Below are 18657 nucleotides of genomic sequence, written 5' to 3'. Positions count from 1 at the left end.
ACTTGAAGACCATCTGATCCAAACCTTAGGTCAATGGTCATCAGATTGTTATGTTAGATACACATATACATACATCTCCCAACATTATCAAAGATGCTCAAATTCAACTGGCTCAGACAGACACAACACTTTATCCAGCTTGATTAGATTTGTACTGACAACAAAGGTTTTCATGGGAACCTGGGGGCTACATCTGCTCTGCATATGTATTTGGCCAATTCGTTACAAACTTTTGTACTCATCCCCCAAGTTTTTTTAAGGTTTAGTATGTATTTTTTAAGAAAGGGGGATAACTTTTAGAAAATGTTCTTTTGTATTTCATCCCCCTACTGAATTGTTACTAAAGGGGGATAACTTTTATTAAATGTACTCTGTTTCTCATCCCCCATGTTTCAACTTGTCTTTAAAAGGGGGATAACTCATATAAAATTCATAAATGCAGAACAGTTGTATGTCCCCAGTTTTCCAAATTGTATGTTTGTTAATTGTAGTGTGTAGATATTTTATTATCTTGTGTTCTTTAAAATAAATTAGTTTACTTAACCAATATCTTGTTTTGTATCAGTCTCAGCAGTCTCGATCAATGCATATCAGACAGCTATATTATGAACAATAACTAGTCTATAAAATTAAAATTATGTACATAATTTATGTTTATAGAAATTATTTTGTCTTCATGTTTTCATTCATATTTTATCAAATTTATTTTGTCACAGCCTGATAATTTCCCCCTTGAAGCCCCTTTACATCCATTATGTTACATAACTCAGCCTCGCTTTAGCATCCTTTTGTGACGTCATTGCTTATCGAATTCATTGCTGGTGCGTGCTTCCAAATATCTATTGTTTACATTTTGATTTCAACCGCCACCTTCCCCACTCTCACCTTTGTTGTCAGTGCCTTTTATAATGCATGTAAAATTCTTGGTAATTATGAAATGGTAATTATTTAACAATATAATGAAACATAAACACTACCACATGAGAATGTTCCGTTAATGAAGCTATTGATTTGATCTGTGACTGCCTGCTCATGAAAAACACAATAAATCACTGTGACCACTTGGGGAATAGCTACATAAACTCAAAATGACTAAGTCAATAAAAATGAAAAAAAAAAAAAACACCTGTAAAATGCAGAAAAATTATCCAATCAAGATGAAAGTACCAGGTGCACACCTTCAAATGGTGAACGAGTGTACAAATTTCAGACAAATCTATCCAATAGTCACTGAGAACAGGTCAGGACAAAAACCTGGTCCACAGACAGACGGACGGACAGACAGATGGACATGGTGATTCCAATATACCCCCCTAAACTTCGTTTGCAGGGGGTTTAATCATGCCAGCAGTTTGACTGCTTGATGTCCAGGAGTTTTTGTTTGTTTATTGTTTAACGTCCCTCTCGAGAATTTTTCACTCATGGAGACGCCAATACTTGATGGTGGATAGCTGCAAATTTTGACCTATACTCGACACTCAGGGCCATTGAGCAGTGGGGGATCTTTTTCAAGCCAGCACCTACTGCGACACGGGACCTTGGTTTATACGGTCTCATCTGAAGGACCGGTCTCCACATCCACAGTGAGATTCGAACCCGCGATGTAAGGATCATCTCCTTACTCCGCGACTCTAGAGCGAACGCTCTAACCACTGCGCCATGCGGGCGACAATGTCCAGGAGTAAAGAAGAAGATTTTTAAAGATAATCACTAAGGCCCAAGGGGGGGGGGGGACCACAAAATTCAAAATTTTTGTTCCCCTTCATTCATAGATGCTTTATGCCAAAATTGGTCGAAACTGGTTCAGCAGTTCCAGGAAGAAGCTGAAAATGTTCAAATGTAAAGGCATGACGGAAAACCCATAACAAACAATGCACATCAACGGATGAAAACAGATAGCAAAAGGTCACCTGAGTGACTCAGGTGACTTAAAAATCGTGACCTAAAAACCTACCTTTACTACCACCCAGCTCTCAACCAAATGCCAACACTTAAAATTGTCAAGGGAACATGTTTAAGTAAGTAAAACATTGCTGTTGACATTTCTTTCTTAAATAGCTTTTTAAAAGTTTACCTGTGACCTTTTGGTGTTAAAATGTGTTGAAGCCATTCATATGTCATGAAGTACATTCCAGATGCTGGAACATCTGAAGAGAATGAGCAAGAAAATGATAAAAAAATAAACACAAAACCCAAATTTTCATACAAATAAATAGAAACTCCTTTGATAAATATTTAAGTTTTGTGTCTACTTTACTAAAATGATGGGGAAGAATCAATTTTAAAAAGAAAACTCCATGACTTTGACATGACTGATGAGTTTTCACCTAGTGTTCAAACACAAGATTTAAAAGACAAAGATTCAAAACATCATTTAAACTGCAAATATGGGATGCATGTTTGTATATACCTGTGCCTGGCATGTGTAAACAACAAACAAGGTATAAGTACATGTATACTTCATTATAGTAAGCATTGATTTGCTACAAATTAACAACTTAAGGTGATTTCTTTTTAGATCACCTGAGCTGAAAGTTCAAGTGAGCTTTTCTGACCACCTGTTGTCCATCCATCTGTAAACTTTTCACATTTTCAAATTCTTCTCAAGAACCACTATAGGCTAATTTTAACCAAAGATGGTACAAATCATCCTTGGTAAAGGGGAGTTTAAACTGTTAAAATGAAGGATCAAGTCCCCTTACAAGGGGAGATAATCAAGAAAAGACAAAAATGGGGTGGGATCGTTAAAAAATCATCTTCTCAAGAACCACTGACCCAGAAAAGCTGAAACTTGTGTGAAAGCTTTCTGAGGTAGTGTAGATTCTAAATTGTTCAAATCATGGCCCAAGGGGGTAGGGTGGGGCCACAATAGGGAATCCAAGTATTATATTGAAATATATAGGAAAAAATCTTTAGAAATTTTCTCCTCAAGAACCACAGGGCCAGAAAAGCTGAAACTTATGTGGAAGCATCCTAAGGTAGTGTATATTCTAAATTGTTCAAATCATGACCCCCAGGGGTAGGGTGGGGCCACAATAGGTAATCATTGTTTTACATTGAAATATGAAGAAAAAATCTTTAAGAATATTCTCCTCAAGAACTACTAAGCCAGAAAAGCCGAAACATATATGGAAGCCTCCTGGAGTAGTGTAGATTTCAGTTGGCAGATCTAAATTACTGGCAATTTCTAAGGAAACAGACAACAAGCAATCATTTATTTATTTCATAAATCATTTTCATCATTAACTGATCTTAGTCTTTACTGAAATTTTTAGAACATCATATGGTACAGTTGTATCAGCCTGATGTTGAAAAGAAAAACGAGGTTATTATCACTATATAAATATATTAACAAGAGGCCCAAGGGCCTAGAAGCACTCTTCTGAAAATTGTGTAACCTATAATCTCATCTGTTTTAAGCCTCTTGGTAACCTATATTTAAGGATAAAGCCTTGAAATTCCAAAAGTAGGTCAGCATGGCAACAACTAACAAAGTTTGATAATTCCAAGCCAATTAGTATCTGATATAGCCATCAGATTCCTAAAGTAGGTCACAGTGACCAACTTTTTGGTTGACACATTCTGGGTACCCAAGAAGCATCAACTGATGAAGTTTGATAATTCCAAGCCAATTATTATCTATTCAAATTAAGCCATGAAATTGCCAAAGTAGGTCACAGTGACTTACTTTTTGGTTGATACACTCTGAGGACTCAAGATGCATCAAATGACAAAGTTTGGTGATTGTAAGCCATTTAGTATCTGAAATATCTAAATTAAGCCATGAAATTGCAAAAGTAGGTCAAGGTGACCTACTTTTTGGTTGACACATTCTGAGGACTCAAGATGCATGAACCGACAAAGTTTGATGATCCTATGCTTCAAAGTGTTCAAAATATGCCTCTAAGACAATCTGAAAATGAATGCCTGTAAAATTCCAAAAGTAGATCACTGTGTCCTATATTTAATTGATCTTTTTTTAAAGCCCCTAGGTTCATCAACTTACAAGGTTTGATGATTCTAAACCTCTTTATAATTTGAAATAATGACCTTTAATGTTTAGAAAATGATTAGCCATAAAATTTAAAAAGTAGGTCACGGTGACCTACTTTTGGGTTGACACACTTCAAGGTCCCATGATGCATAAACTAACAAGTTTTGATCATCATAGGCACCAAAATGTGCAAGATATGCATCAAAATCAAACTGAAAATGAATACCTGCAAAATTCAGGTCACTGTTACCTACTTTTGAGTCAACATGATATGAGGTCAGAAGATGCATCAACTGACAAAACTTGATGATCCTAGCCCTTACAGAAAACAATAACAACAAAAAAAAAAATTTTTAACAAAACATAATTTTTGGTCAACTTTGAAGTGACCTTGAGACCACTCCCTTTGCTCCAGGGTGATACCTTGAATAACTTTTAATCTACAACATATCCTCATCCTTGTGTGTAAGTTTAGTGATAATCTGCCCAGTCGTTCTTAATAGGATTTTTTTCTAGCAACCAGTACTTTTGTTTTTATTTTCCTAATTATCTCCCCTTGTTTAAGGGTCACATCACTAGGTTTAGTATAAACAAGAGCTCTTGGGCCAAGGATGCTCTGTGACAAATTTTACAAAAATTGGCCAAGGGGTTCTTGAGATTTGGACCATATTCTAAAAGTTTACGAACACCACATGAATGGGCATTGCATTAACTCTTGGAGCCTTTGGCTCAGAAGAGCTAATAAATTGATCAATATAAACAATATTCATTTTTATTCCTACATTGATTTGATATATCCCTTTAAACTCAAAATTAAAGACACCACAGAGTCTGACTTTATCTGTTATAGTCTGGTTCGAATTATGGAAACAAGGGGCCCATGGGCCAGAATGCTCACCAGTGTAACTTTGGCCCTGCTGTTCTTTACCAGATTTTCAACCTTGCAATACTTTTTGTGGCCCCACCCTATCCCCAGGGGGTCACAATTTGAACTATTTAGAATCTATACTACCTCAGGAAGCTTCCATATAAATTTCAATCCTCTGGCCCATTGGTTATTGGGAAGAAGATTTTCAAAGATTTTTTCCTACATACAGTTAATTCTTGATAAACTGCCACCTTTTGTAAATTAGAAATCATGGCGGTATAACGAATTTGGCGATGAATTGAATTTCCCCTTTTTAGGGAAACAAGAAATAGAGTTACCATTCTTGGAAATAAAACATTTAGCATTTATATTCTTAGTATTATATAAAAACACATTCAAAATTGGTAAATACTTCAAATAGTTGTCTTGCTTACAATAATTTTGTTTAAAAAAACACAATTATAAAATAAATACATGTACATGTTGTGTAAATCTGAACGTCTGGTATTTAAGAAAAACATGCCATGTCGATCGTCTTGATGTATTGCTGATAGTATGTAAAATGAATTAATGTAAATACTTTTGTTTATGGCATCGTCGTTGCTAAAACTTTCACAATTAATACTGTTTCATTATTTTAAAGCAAACTCTGCATTACATGAAGTAGGGATATTTGAACTAATATCGTTGTCGGCAAACTCAAGTTTTACAACAACCACTTTCATGGAGAAATCATGATTAAATCATTTTTATTAAACACAAAACAAAAATTATAATTACAGTTGATGTTAAAAATTATTGTTTATTTAATTCTTTAATTACATGTACCTTGTCTGGCTTTACAATGGTAGCGACAACCAGTAAGTCGCTTCACTGACCACATGCACCTGTGGCGGTATATCAAGATAATTGACACTTTGAAATGGACTTTAGTTGTGAAAACAGGGTAGTGGATGGCGGAATACAAATTTGGCTTTATAACGAGAATTTTATATAGTAGGAAAAACGTTCTTGAAAAATCATGGCAGTATTGCGAGAATGGCGATGAACTGAATGGCGATAATTTGAGAATTGACTGTATATCAATGTAAAACCTTGATTCCCTATTGGGGCACCATTCTACTCCTGAGGGCCATGATTTGAACAATTTAGAATCAACACTACCTCGGGATTCCACGTAAGTTTCAGCTTTTCTGGCCAAATGGTTCTTGAGATTTTTTAAAAGATATCTCCTATATATTTGAACATAAAAATCTGATTCCATATTGTGGCTCCACCCTACCCCCAGGGGCCATGATTTGAATAGTTTATAAACTACACTACCTCATGAAGCTTCCACATGTTTCAACTTTTCTGGCCCAGTTGATCTTGAGAAGAAGATTTTTAAAATATTTTTCCTATAAATTTCAATGTAAAACTTTGATTCCCTATTGTGGTCCCACCCTACCCCAAGGGGCCATGATTTGAACAATTTAGAATCTACACTACCTCAGGAGGCTTCCACATAAGTTTCAGCTTTTCTGGCCCAGTAGTTCTTGAAAAGAAGATATTTAAAGATTTTTTCCTATATATTTCAACTTTAAAAATGTGATTCCCTATTTTGGCTCCATTCTTGCCCCTGGGGCCAGGATTTGAACAATTTAGAATCTACACTACCTTAGGAAGCTTCAACATAAGTTTCAGCTTTTCTGGCCCAGTGGTTCTTGAGAAGATATTTTAATGACCACACCCTATTTTTGTCTTTTCTTGATTATCTCCCCTTGAAAGGGGCTTGGCCCTTCACTTTAACAATTAAACGCCCCTTTACCCAAGGATGGTTTGAACCAACTTTGGTTTAAACTGACTACATGGCTTTTAAGAAGTTGAAAATTAATGTGAGAAGTTTACAGATGGACGGACGGGCAGACAACACACAACAGGTGATCAGAAAAGCTCACTTGAACTTTCAGCTGAGCTAAAAAAAAAATTTTAACAGGAAATAAATTTTATTTTGTCCAGCCTGGTTTTTTAACATAATTTGAGTATGCTGATTCTGCAAAAATATGCTGGCCTTCATGAAAATTGTGTTAAACAGGTTGGAGAGAATACTTGAACTTGGGTATTATCCATGAAATCGCATATCAGGGTAATGTTGAATCCACGAAATTGGGTATCCCATTGCAACTTTTTGTAAAAGCAACAAAATAGAGCAATGGTCCATTAATTATGTCAGTTAGTATTACATGTATACCGGTGTCTTTCATTGAACCTAATTTACAGGTTAGTCTAAAGAATTCAAAATGACACGACTAACGAAGTTGGGGTAGCAAGGAAGACACCACAGCATCATTATTTTTCAATGCCATTACCAAAAATAAATGATTACATGTAATTTTACTTTATTTCCCACAAATATATTTCCCAAGTTTTATTTCTAATTTTGTGAATTATTCACCAAGTGTAAAATTTTGAAGAAAATTAACAACTCTTGGCGTGTTATTTATTTTACGAGGGTTGTCCAGTAAAATCGTGGACAAAGCATTTTTCTCGAAAAATAATGGGCGCACTTAGCTGAAATTTTCAGCAAATGTTTATTCATCATATTTTAGTGCATTTTAATTTTTTTGATAAAATATTGAGAAAAATAAATATTTTATTATGCTTGAATGTGCACAGCGTATGGTCCTACGGCGCATGATATAAAACCAGGATTTCATTAGTAATCATTAGTAATACACGAGTATTATTTCGAAATAAAAGTATTAAATAGATAAGGTTGGGGTAAAAATTATCCTATTTTTTACCCATTATCTATTATTTCATCTTCTGTGAAATATCAAGGCATTTGCTTAATTTTTGACAGTTTCTGAAGCATTTGAAATGGGAAAGTGGCAAACGCAACACACAAAAAATGGCGACATTTGGTGACGTTACGGTGCACCAGTTAGCAGTTCAGTTTGATTTAGATGTAGTAATGATCCCCTTAAAAACTTTAAATGACTGCAGAAGAAAAAAAATATAAAAATACCACTAGATCTTTAGTATACAAGTGAAATGAGAGTTTTCTAAGCGGAAGCTTTTTGATCGGGTCCCCTGGTAGAACAAAAAATATGGACAAAAACTACTGGCAACAGCGAAAGATGCCGTCATTGTAGACCGTGGATACAAGATAGCATATTTAGTTGAATGATAGTGAGAGTACTGTCCATAACTTACTAATAAATCTTCGGAAGGTCCCATGTGTGTGCGAGATTGGTTCCTCAACTGTTCATCTTAGAATAAAGGGAAATTTAAGTGGGGCTTATCAAACTTTTCAGTAGCAAAGAGGAAATGTGACGCTGCTTTAGACACTTTGACGTTATTATCCGTACGCCGTAAGGCGATACCACACATAACATAAAGTCTCATATTTTGTTTATTTGAACATAAATCTATATGAAATTTGCTATGTATATTGATGAAAAATGTACTAAAAAGTAGTGAAAATTTTAGAATGCAGTGATAATCATTTTTCACTCTAGACAACTTTTCCACGATTTTACCGGACAACCCTCGTATACCTTAAAATGTATGGAATCCCTTCCCTGCTAAAAATTAGATGATCCTAGGAACAATTTGTGATGGTTTCCTATCGATATAAAATTATACCGGGATATTTGTAAAGCAAAAAATAAAACATTTTATGCATGGACAAGTGGGTTATGTAAGATTTTAAGACACGCATATATAAAAATATAATTTTATTATAGGTGGAAGAAGCAGTAGATCTTTATACTTCAATAGAAAGAGCATGTCTAAAAACAGTTTAAGGCATCGATAGAAAACACATATTAAGTTATCAATAAAAAAAACCTATTTAAAATATTGCTTTATTCTCAGTCATAGTTTTCTCCGGGGTGGGGGGTAATTTCTCATCCGATATTCATTATGATCCCTCAAAAAGGGACTGTGTAAGATATATAATTTATGTAAATTGCCACTACATGTAATATTTTTCCATACTTCAAAATATTTACTAAAATACATACTTAGTTACATGTAATATTCCAGTAAATCAATTAATTCATCATATAATGTTCATAAATGTAAAAGCATAGCCCTCGCATTCTTTTTTTCTGAGAATATATGCTTGCTGTTAGTTATATATGACCAAAAATTTATATTCAAAGGAACCCCCCCCCCCCCCCCTTTGTTTGAGTTTCACCTATGCAGCCCATGTATTTTTTCCTATGTTATTTTTTTTATTATTATGTTCCCCAAACAAAGTTGGGGAACACATTGTTTTTACTCTGTTTCTTATTAGGTCTTCCGTTCACAACGGAAGACCTATAGTGATTGTATTGTTTCTTTTTATTATTAAGGTCTTCCATTCCAGACAGAAGACCTTATAGTGATTGTACTGTTTATTAAGGTCTTCCATTCCAGATGGAAGACCTTAATATAGTGATTGTACTGTTAATTATTATTTTCCCCCCCTTTTCTTGTCCTCCTCGATTTCTCAGAGATAGCTGGGTGGATTTACTTGAAATTTTTAGCGATGATAGAAAACAAAAATACCCCCAGACATTTTTTTTAATTTTTTCAAAATTCACTTCAAGTTGTCAGAAATGTCTGATTTTTGTTTATTTTAAAAATATTTTGTCCCAGTGATATCTCAGAAATGGTAAGAGATTAAGATACCAAACTTATATGAGTAATAGATCTTGAGGAGTAGGCAAATCCATTTGGGTTAAGAGTGTCAATCGTCACTTCCGGTTGTCACAGGAAGTGATTAAAAAAAATCAGAAATTTCAATTTTTCTTTTTTTAATTAAATCTTGCATAACATTATTGCATCTTTTTCGCAGTTTCAAAATATGTTGGCCCCATCGGAAACAAAAACGACAACTTCCGGTTACAAGAGAAAAACTACGTAATTTGAGTATTTTACTCTCCCATAAATATCTTTTACTGATGAAGTTTTTGAAATGATTTCTAAATATGTAATTCAGATTGCAAATGACTAGAGTAATGTCAAATATCTTGGTAAAATTCACTTCCAGTCGCATGTTTTAATTTCCGCAAAATGAGAACTTGTCGAGTGAGATCTCAAAAACGGTAAGAGATTAAGACAACAAACTTATATGAGTAATAGAACTTAAGAAGTAGGCGAAACCATTTGGAATAAGAGCGTCAGCCCTAACTTCCGGTTGTCACAGGAAGTGATCAAATAAATCGAAAATTTCATTTTTTCTTTTTTTAAATTAAAGCTTGCATCATATATATGTATTTCCTTCAAAGTTTCGATATGTATTGGTCTCACCGGAAACAAATAAATGACAACTTCTGGTTATAAGAGAAATACTACCTAATTTACTGGATATTTAACTTTCCCATAAATATCGCTTATAGATAAAGTTTTTTGAAATGAATTTTACATATGTTATTGAGACTGTAATTGTCTACAGTGACATCAATCATCTTATAAAAATTCAATTTCGGTCACCTGTTTTTTCTGTCCTCAAATTGAGATTTTGTCCACCAAATTGATTAGAAACACTACATGATTGAAGTCTAAAACTTTCACAGCTGACAGTCAGTCACCAGTTTATCTACATCATGTGAAAATTGTACGTTGCCGTCACTTCCGGTTGTGACAGGAAGAGATGCAAAAAAGTGAATTTTTCAAGTTTTTTTTTTTCTTTTTTACAGAAATGTTTGGCTAATGCAGATGTTAGATAGCATGTAAATTATTTTCATTGGAAGTGCAGACCAAAAAAACTGGAAGTTGTCCCAAACATGAGTAGTTTTTTCATGGAAACTTTTAGGGATGATCAGTTGTGAATAATTTAGGTGTAGAACATTTTATTTGTTTGGAGTAATTGTGATAAAGTAAAAAAAAACCCATAGAAAGTAAAGAGTTATTTCTGTTTTTTTTTCCATGACATTGACCTTTTGACCTTGGCCTTTGACCTTGGGTCAAATATAAAAGTAAGGATATGCATCCAGCTCCAGTATTAGGTTAAAACTAAGAAATTAAAGATTTGTGGTTTTTATGACCTTGACCTTTGACCTTGACCCAAAGGTCACAATCAGGCCTAAGGATGTGGAAGTAGTTACAATTCTAAGTTTAAAAGAGGCATAAAATAAATAATTCACCCCCCCCTTTTCAAAAAAAAAAATCACATCAACAGCAACATGGAATATTTCTCGGATCGACACCAAAGTTGAAAAATGTAGTATAGACCTAAGAGAAATGTTCTTGAAAGTTTTACAGTGAGTCTTATAAGTATATAGAAGTCATGAAGTTTAACGGCAAAAACTACAAGTTCTGTTGTGTTTGAAATTTAAGTGCAGGTTATTTATCTATTAAGTACAAGTCTACCTGATCATTAGAACTATGAAAGTACTTTTTGTATTATACAATAAAAATTCTTGCATAATTCTCTTATTCTATTAACCTTTCAAGTACTTTATTTACAGTGATTAATCATCAAAAGTAAATGGCAAAAGGGGAATAACTCCTCTCAGTAGAATACAAATTAATAGAGTCCAGGCAAGGACCAGAACACTTGACCAAATAGTCCAGATGTTCAAAAATCTGGTAAAAATACCCTTCCTTATTAAAACTTTTACTCTTTTTGCCTCTGATATGCCCAGGTGCAGAGAAGACTTTTAAAGAAATAATGCATTTTTACTCCAGATTCACTATATTATCAATAGAGCCCCCCCCCCCCCCCAAACAAGAAACACCAGGGCCTCTGACCCTGGGACCAGAAGTTTGTTCATCATAAGTAATCACTTTGTTTATCTGCTTAACACTAAGGAGCAGACAGGATTATTTAATAGAATTAATGCATTTTCACTATATTATCAAGAGCCCCACCCTTAAACCAGCACATCTGACCCTGGGGTCATGCAATTCACTACTCTGGAAAAAGCACTCTTGCTCATCATAACTATACACTTAGCTTCTTTGCTTTTTAACCAGATGCAGAAAAGAATATTTTAAAAGAAATTTTGCTTTTTCACTATATAATCAATAGAGCTCCCCCTCTTTTCACCAGAACCCTTGGCCCTGGGGCCATGAAATTCACAATTTTGGAAGAGGTATCCTTGTGTATCATAACAATTTACATAGTTTGTTTAAAAAATACCCAGGGGCAGAGAAGAAGATTTTCAAAGAAATGATTCACCTTTACTATAGGATCTATATAGCCCAGGCCTAGCACCAGAATCCCTGTCCCTGGGGCCTTGAATTTCACAATTTTGGAAGAGGCATCCTTGCTTATCATAACTATATACTTAGTATGTTTAAATAATACCCAGGAGCAGAAAAAAAAGAATTAATGTATTTTCACTATATAATAAATAGAGCCCCGTCCTAGCACCAGAACCCCTGACCCTGGGGCCATGAATTTCAAAATTTTGGTAGAGTCACCCTTGCTTATCATAACTATGTATTCAATTTGTTTCAATAATATCCAGGAGTAGAGAAGAAGATTTTCAAAGAAATAATGCACTTTCACTATATGATCTATATAGCCCCACCCTAGCACCAGAACCCCTGACCCTGGGGCCTTGAATTTCACAATTTTGGTAGAGTCACCCTTGCATATCATAACTATGTATTCAATTTGTTTCAATAATACCCAGGAGTAGAGAAGAAGATTTTCAAAGAAATAATGCACTTTCACTATATGATCTATATAGCCCCACCCTAGTACCAGAACCCCTGACCCTAGGGCCTTGAATTTCAAAATTTTGGTAGAGAGCTTAATGCTTATTACAATCATGCCAACAGTTTGACTGCTTGCTGTCCAGGAGTAAAGAAGAAGATTTTTAAAGGTTGCATTAATTTTGGTGGTTTTAGCCCCACCCCTCAGGCCCCAGGGGGGCAGGGACCATGAAATTCGTAATTTTTGTTCCCCTTCACCCATAGATGCTATTTGCCAAAATTGGTTGAAATTGGTTGAGTGGTTTCAGAGAAGAAGCTGAAAATGTTCAAATGTTAACGCACGAAGACGAACAAAAACGGATAGCAATAGGTCATCTGAGTCACTCAGGTGACCTAAAAATTGAGCATGCTCACAATATTGATGAATCAGGCTACAGTCCACTAATACATTTTCATTAGGCGACAGTGTTAACATTTCTCACGCAGCCTGTCCATTCTTATTTTATACACTGCTTGCAAGTTCAGGAACTATTTCCTTTTACAGCACTTCTTTCTTCCCCTACCGATTCTAAAAATACTTGCATTTATTCTAGTCCTAAACAATTTAACTTTTTAATGTTATCGGAATGCGTACCCTAATGGTTAGTGCACCTGTCTTTCAAACCAAGGGTTTTGAGTTCCATCCCTGCTAGAGGAACATTTTTTCCCCCCCAAACTTTTTGCATTTTTCTTCTTTTTTTCAACCCAATTGACATGGAAACACTTCAAAAGGTGGAAAGGCCTCTAACTGTTCATGGAACAAATAGTTTACTAGTTGTTATCTGTATTTATATATCAGCGGAAGCCTTGAGATTACTTTTGTTAATCATTTAGAGTAATCTTATTGACAAGATTTTGGTTTTTTTTTTTCAAAGAATCAAGAAAACGAAAGACTTTTTATTGCCTAGGCAATAAGTATCTAGTTATTATGTCACCCCGAATGAAGTCGGGTGACATATTGCTATTGTACGCCCAAAAAACCTTGTCCGGGGATTTTTTCGCAGATGTCTGGGACAATCTTCCTGAAACTTTCCCCAAAAAACAATCACTAGTTGTACTTGTGCAGGGCGACTTTCAATTTCAAAATGACTACCGTTGCCATGGAAATGTGTGAAAAGTGAGGAAGTTTGTCTGGGAGTGTTCTCTCTGGTCCCTTGAACATTCATAATGAAACTTTACAGAAATGAAGATCAGTAATTGTAATTGTGTGATTCGCATTTAAAATTTTCAAACTGTCATGGAAACAGAGGAAAAGTGAAAATTCTTTTACTTCCATTTTCTCAGTAACTACTCAAGCAATCTTTTTGAAACTTTAATGGATGATTCCTTGCATTGTGTCAAAGTGATTTCTATTTAAAAACAAAATGGAATTGGCCACACACAGTTACCATAGAAACAAAACAAAAAAAGGTATTATGCTCACATATGTTCTCAGAGGTGGCTTGGACAATCTTGATGAAACTTTACAGAAATTATTTTCCGCATAAAAAATTGGAGCAGGTCCATCGTTTCAGCCACCGGAACGAAGTCGTATTTTGGTTCACCTTTGTTTTGTTCTTGTAGATGGCTTTCAAAATCTTCATGAAACTTTACAGCAATAAAAATCACTGACCCTAGTTGTGCATGCAATATTTCATTTTTTCAAAGTTTGTTGCTGAAGCCAGGTAAGAAACAAATGATTTAAGAAAAGTCACGGTCACATGACCATTGTATGCTATCAGATATTTCTTTTAAAAAATCATTTTCCAAATTTTTTCTCCAACATTTTTGTTATTGAATATATTTTTGTGAGATTTATAGAGCTATAAGTCTATCTACAGATTTTATACAAATATTTGCAGGTTCTTAATATGAATGTCCAAAAACGTACATACATTTATTTCTGATTTAAAAAAAAAAAAAAAAAATTATAAATTATTCACGTTATGTTTATTATTAAATAGATGTTGTCAAGTTACAGTAAATGTGCTATTGTAATACATATTTGATATGAGTGCAGAATGAACCTCTTTGATGAGGAAATATGACTGTTTATTTCTATCCTGTACGTTAAACACTACAAATCATTCACTTTTATTTTCATTTAGGCCAAAGTTTTTTTTTCACTTGGTTTACGATTCCGCCGACCCTAATTTTCACAAATCATGAAAATAAAAATAACGTCTTTTTCCGACATATTTTTCCGGATTTTTGTCAGCTGAACTGGTGGGTTTTAAATTTTAGAATGCATCTTAGTCAAATAAGCGCTTACAAATATATGAGACCTTTACAAACATTTAGGTGACCGTAAATAAACACATGTGCTAACCAAAAATGGCGGCTCTGTCATGTAACAAGGTAATTCCTCACTGAAAGCAATGACACACACTTAAAGAACTTTTTCTGCATGTAAAAGTGAATAAAATCTTGGATAAATGATCCCTTTCTCCAATTGCAATGTCTCAATTGGCTAAATTCATACCGTAATATTGGAGAGTGTATGCCCAACCCTGATCGACCTAGCAGACACGGATACACCTATAGATAATAAGGATTTATCAGTGCCTTCTCAGGGGCCGAAGTTCGGCCCATTCCCAATTGAAAATGAGTTCACTTTTTCCTAATTTGGCAGTATTTTTTCTCAATTGGTGAACAATGCTTTTATTTTTAATTATCTTGGGAAAACACTAAGTAAAATTGTCAGATTGTCTGTAATTTTAACTCATTTAGCAAAGCTGGAGTCATAACACATGTTTAAAAACACTGTAAAAACATCGCCAACTTTTAATCCGAATTTCCTCTGTTTTTCTAAAAATGATGATATTGTGTAATTATATAGATTTATTAAGTTATTTCCACCTACTCATTTGATCTGCGAGTTAATGGTAAGGACTTAAGGCATTATTTCAGTTATAGAAAAATATATTTTCAATGCATTAATACATATTAAAAGAGGACTTTCAGAAAATGCGTACTTAGTATAATTTTTTGCAGGAGGTTTATAATCTCCAGAAACAGATACTATAATGATCTAAATTGAAATCTCATACACACATGTACATGTACTACCCAAGTTGTATAAATGCTTTATACTCATTGAAGTCCATTTTACTTTTATTAGTCTATTATTCATAATTGATTTTGTACGAATAAGATGGATCGTATTTAATTGTCATTTGGTTGCCCAAATTAGAGTTCGTGCTGAAATGTTAAATGAATTACCCCTGAGTACATGATTTAAGCAACATTTTAAAAAAAATTTGCAATTTCATCAAACAGCCGATAATTTTTTCCCAATTCCCCCAAAATGGTGTTTCCCAAAATAGGCTGATAAATCCATGGATAATAGTTAGGCCAGTTTAGTGTTGAGAGATACATCTTAATAGTTGAAGCAACGTTGACTGGTATTTCACTGGATAAATTCAAATGTGTATAAAACATTTGTTAGTTTATAGAAGTAAATTCAATATACAAATCTTTGCAAATTTCATACTCAATTGAGATTAAAGTCCTTTGAATTACTAATAAATAATGAGCATTGCCTACTGTACAGGTACATAACAAACATTTAAAGAAGGACTTGATTGAGAAATTATTAGGCTTTTTTGCCGCAGGTTGAACATTAAATTTGATAGCTGCATGATCAAATTATTATAACCTTTATTTCAACGTCAATTACTTTTAATATTGTTAAACACTTCAATTGTATTTTTCTTCAATCTAAATTTAACTTGAATTTGGATCCTTATTTTTAGTTTGTGGGGATACCAAGGTTTATAACACATCACATATCACTGAAGAGCACAAAATGTTGAACATCATGAACCAAGCACTGATTGACAAACAAAAATCAGAACTATATGTAAATGAAAATGACATTCAGTCTAAAGTTAGAAATGAATTAAAATTAAATAAAAAGAGTTATGTGATCTAGACAATAAAACTTAAAAGTACTATTGACGTGTATTATTTATATTAAAATAAAAATTGCTGTTATTTTATAATGAAATTGTTGAATCCAAAATTATTTTTAAGGTCTTCCGTTTCAGTCGGAAGACCTTATAGTGATTGTACTGTTTATTATTATTATTATTATTATTTTTTTCCCATTTTTTGTCCAAGCGATTTCTCAGAGATGGCTCGATGGATTTTCTTGAAACTTTCAGGGATTATGTAGAATTAAATAAACTAAAAACATTTTTGAGGATTTTGCAAAATTCACTTCCGGTCGTCAGATATGTTCGATTTCCGTTTTTTCAAAAGAGTTCATGTCCGGACGTTTTCTCAGTAACGGTAAAAGATTAAGACACCAAACTTTGAGAGATTATAGACCATGACAAGTAGGTTTGTGGAATATCTTTAAATCCGTCAGCCGTCACTTCCGGTCGTCACAGGAAGTGATCAAAGAAATCGAAAATTTCAACTTTTCTTATTTTAATTAAATCTTGCATCACATTATTGCATCTGTTTCGCAGTTTCGAAATATGTTGGTCCCACCGGAAACAGAAACGTCAACTTCCGCTTATAAGCGAAAAACTACATAATTTGAGTATTTTACTTTCCCATAAATATCGCTTATAGATGAAGTATTTGAAATGATTTTTAGATATGTTATTTAGACTGCTAATGTCTAGAGTAACGTCAAATATCTTGGTAAAATTCACTTCCGGTCGCGTGTTTTACTGTCCGCAAAATAAGAACTTGTCAAAGTGAGATCTCAAAAACGGTAAGAGATTAAGACATCAAACTTATATGAGTAATAGAACTTAATGAGTAGGCAAAACCCTTTGGGTTAAGAGCGTCAGCCGTAACTTCCGGTCGTCACAGGAAGTGATCAAAGAAATCAAAAATTTTATCTTTTATCTTTTGAAATAAAACTTGCATCATATAATTGAATCTCTTTCACAGTTTCTATATGTGTTGGTCTCACTGGAAACAAAAAACGACAACTTCCGGTTATAAGAGAAAACTATGTAATTGGGATTTTTAACTTTCCCAAAAATATTGCTTATATATAAAGTCTTTGAAATGGTTTTCATATATTTTATTGAGACTGCAATTACCTAGTGTGACGATAACCATCTTATGAAAATGCACTTCCGGTCGCGTGTTTTTCTGTCCTCAAATTGAGATTTTGTTCACCAAATTGCACAGAAACAGTACATTGCTGAAGTCTAAAACTTTCAGAACTAATAGTCAGTCCTCAGTTTATCTACATCATGTAAAAATCGTACGTTGCCGTCACTTCCGGTAGTGACAGGAAGCGATGAAAAAGTGAATTTTTAAAGTTTTTTCTTCTTTTTACAGAAATGTTTGGCTAATGCAAATGTTAGGTAGACCATAACCATGCAAATTATTTTCACCGGAAGTGCCAACCGAAAACCCGGAAGTTGTCTCAAACATGAGTAGTTTTTCATGGAAACTTTTAAGGATGATCAGTTGTGAATAATTTAGGTGTAGAATGAACATTTTATTCGTTTGGAGCACTTTCGTTCACGACGAAGTACATAAAGAAAACAGGAAAGTAATTCCGTTTGTTTTTACTTGTATTTACATATCTTTGGAAGCCTTGAGATAACTTTTGTTAATTATTTAGAGTAATCTTATTGAGAAGATTCTGTTTGTTTTTCAAAGAAGTCAAGAAAACGGAAGACCTGTTATTGCCTAGGCAATAAGTATCTAGTTATTTTTATTTTTCGACCACCCAATGCATTTTTTTGAGACAGAAAATCGTAAACCAAAAAAAATAAAAACTTTGGCTTTATATTCATCAGAACTGTTGATTTAGTGGAAAGCAGTGACAGAGTTAACACGGAGTGTGATTCATGTGCTAAATAAGCCTCCGAAGGAGGTTAAGAGGATGGAATACCTTCTTGGTGTCATTGAAGGAAATTTATAGAAAAAAAAAACCTTTGGTTGTATATTTAGCAAACCAGTGTTCTTTTTCTCTTTCTAATAAGAAGTACATGTATGTTTTTGATAAGTGTTGTTTTTCAAATAAAATTCTGTTAACTAATAAATGTAAAATCAAGAAAGTTATTGTACAGTTTTACTACCCTCCCATCCCCTAAACACACACATGCGCCTATCCCAGAATAACAACATAAAATATTTTTCTTAACCTGAAATCGACCTCTGATCG

At 33.9% G+C, this 18657-nt stretch overlaps 1 protein-coding gene across 2 annotated transcripts in view; it reads right to left on the bottom strand.

The window, feature by feature from the left end:
- LOC133195819 (mitochondrial carnitine/acylcarnitine carrier protein-like) overlaps positions 1–18657 on the bottom strand; it is a 243894-nt gene that overhangs the window by 70880 nt on the left and 154357 nt on the right. For both annotated transcript variants that reach the window (XM_061331772.1, XM_061331773.1), the window contains exon 6: positions 2075–2147. In XM_061331772.1, the coding sequence (XP_061187756.1) occupies positions 2075–2147 (73 nt within the window). The remainder of the gene's footprint in view (positions 1–2074; positions 2148–18657) is intronic.

Source organism: Saccostrea echinata, unplaced genomic scaffold, assembly GCF_033153115.1.
Source record: "Saccostrea echinata isolate AGI-Se365-2 ecotype Australia unplaced genomic scaffold, CSIRO_AGI_Sech_v1 ptg000029l, whole genome shotgun sequence".
Taxonomy (NCBI): domain Eukaryota; kingdom Metazoa; phylum Mollusca; class Bivalvia; order Ostreida; family Ostreidae; genus Saccostrea; species Saccostrea echinata.
This window is presented reverse-complemented; position numbering and strand designations above follow the sequence as displayed.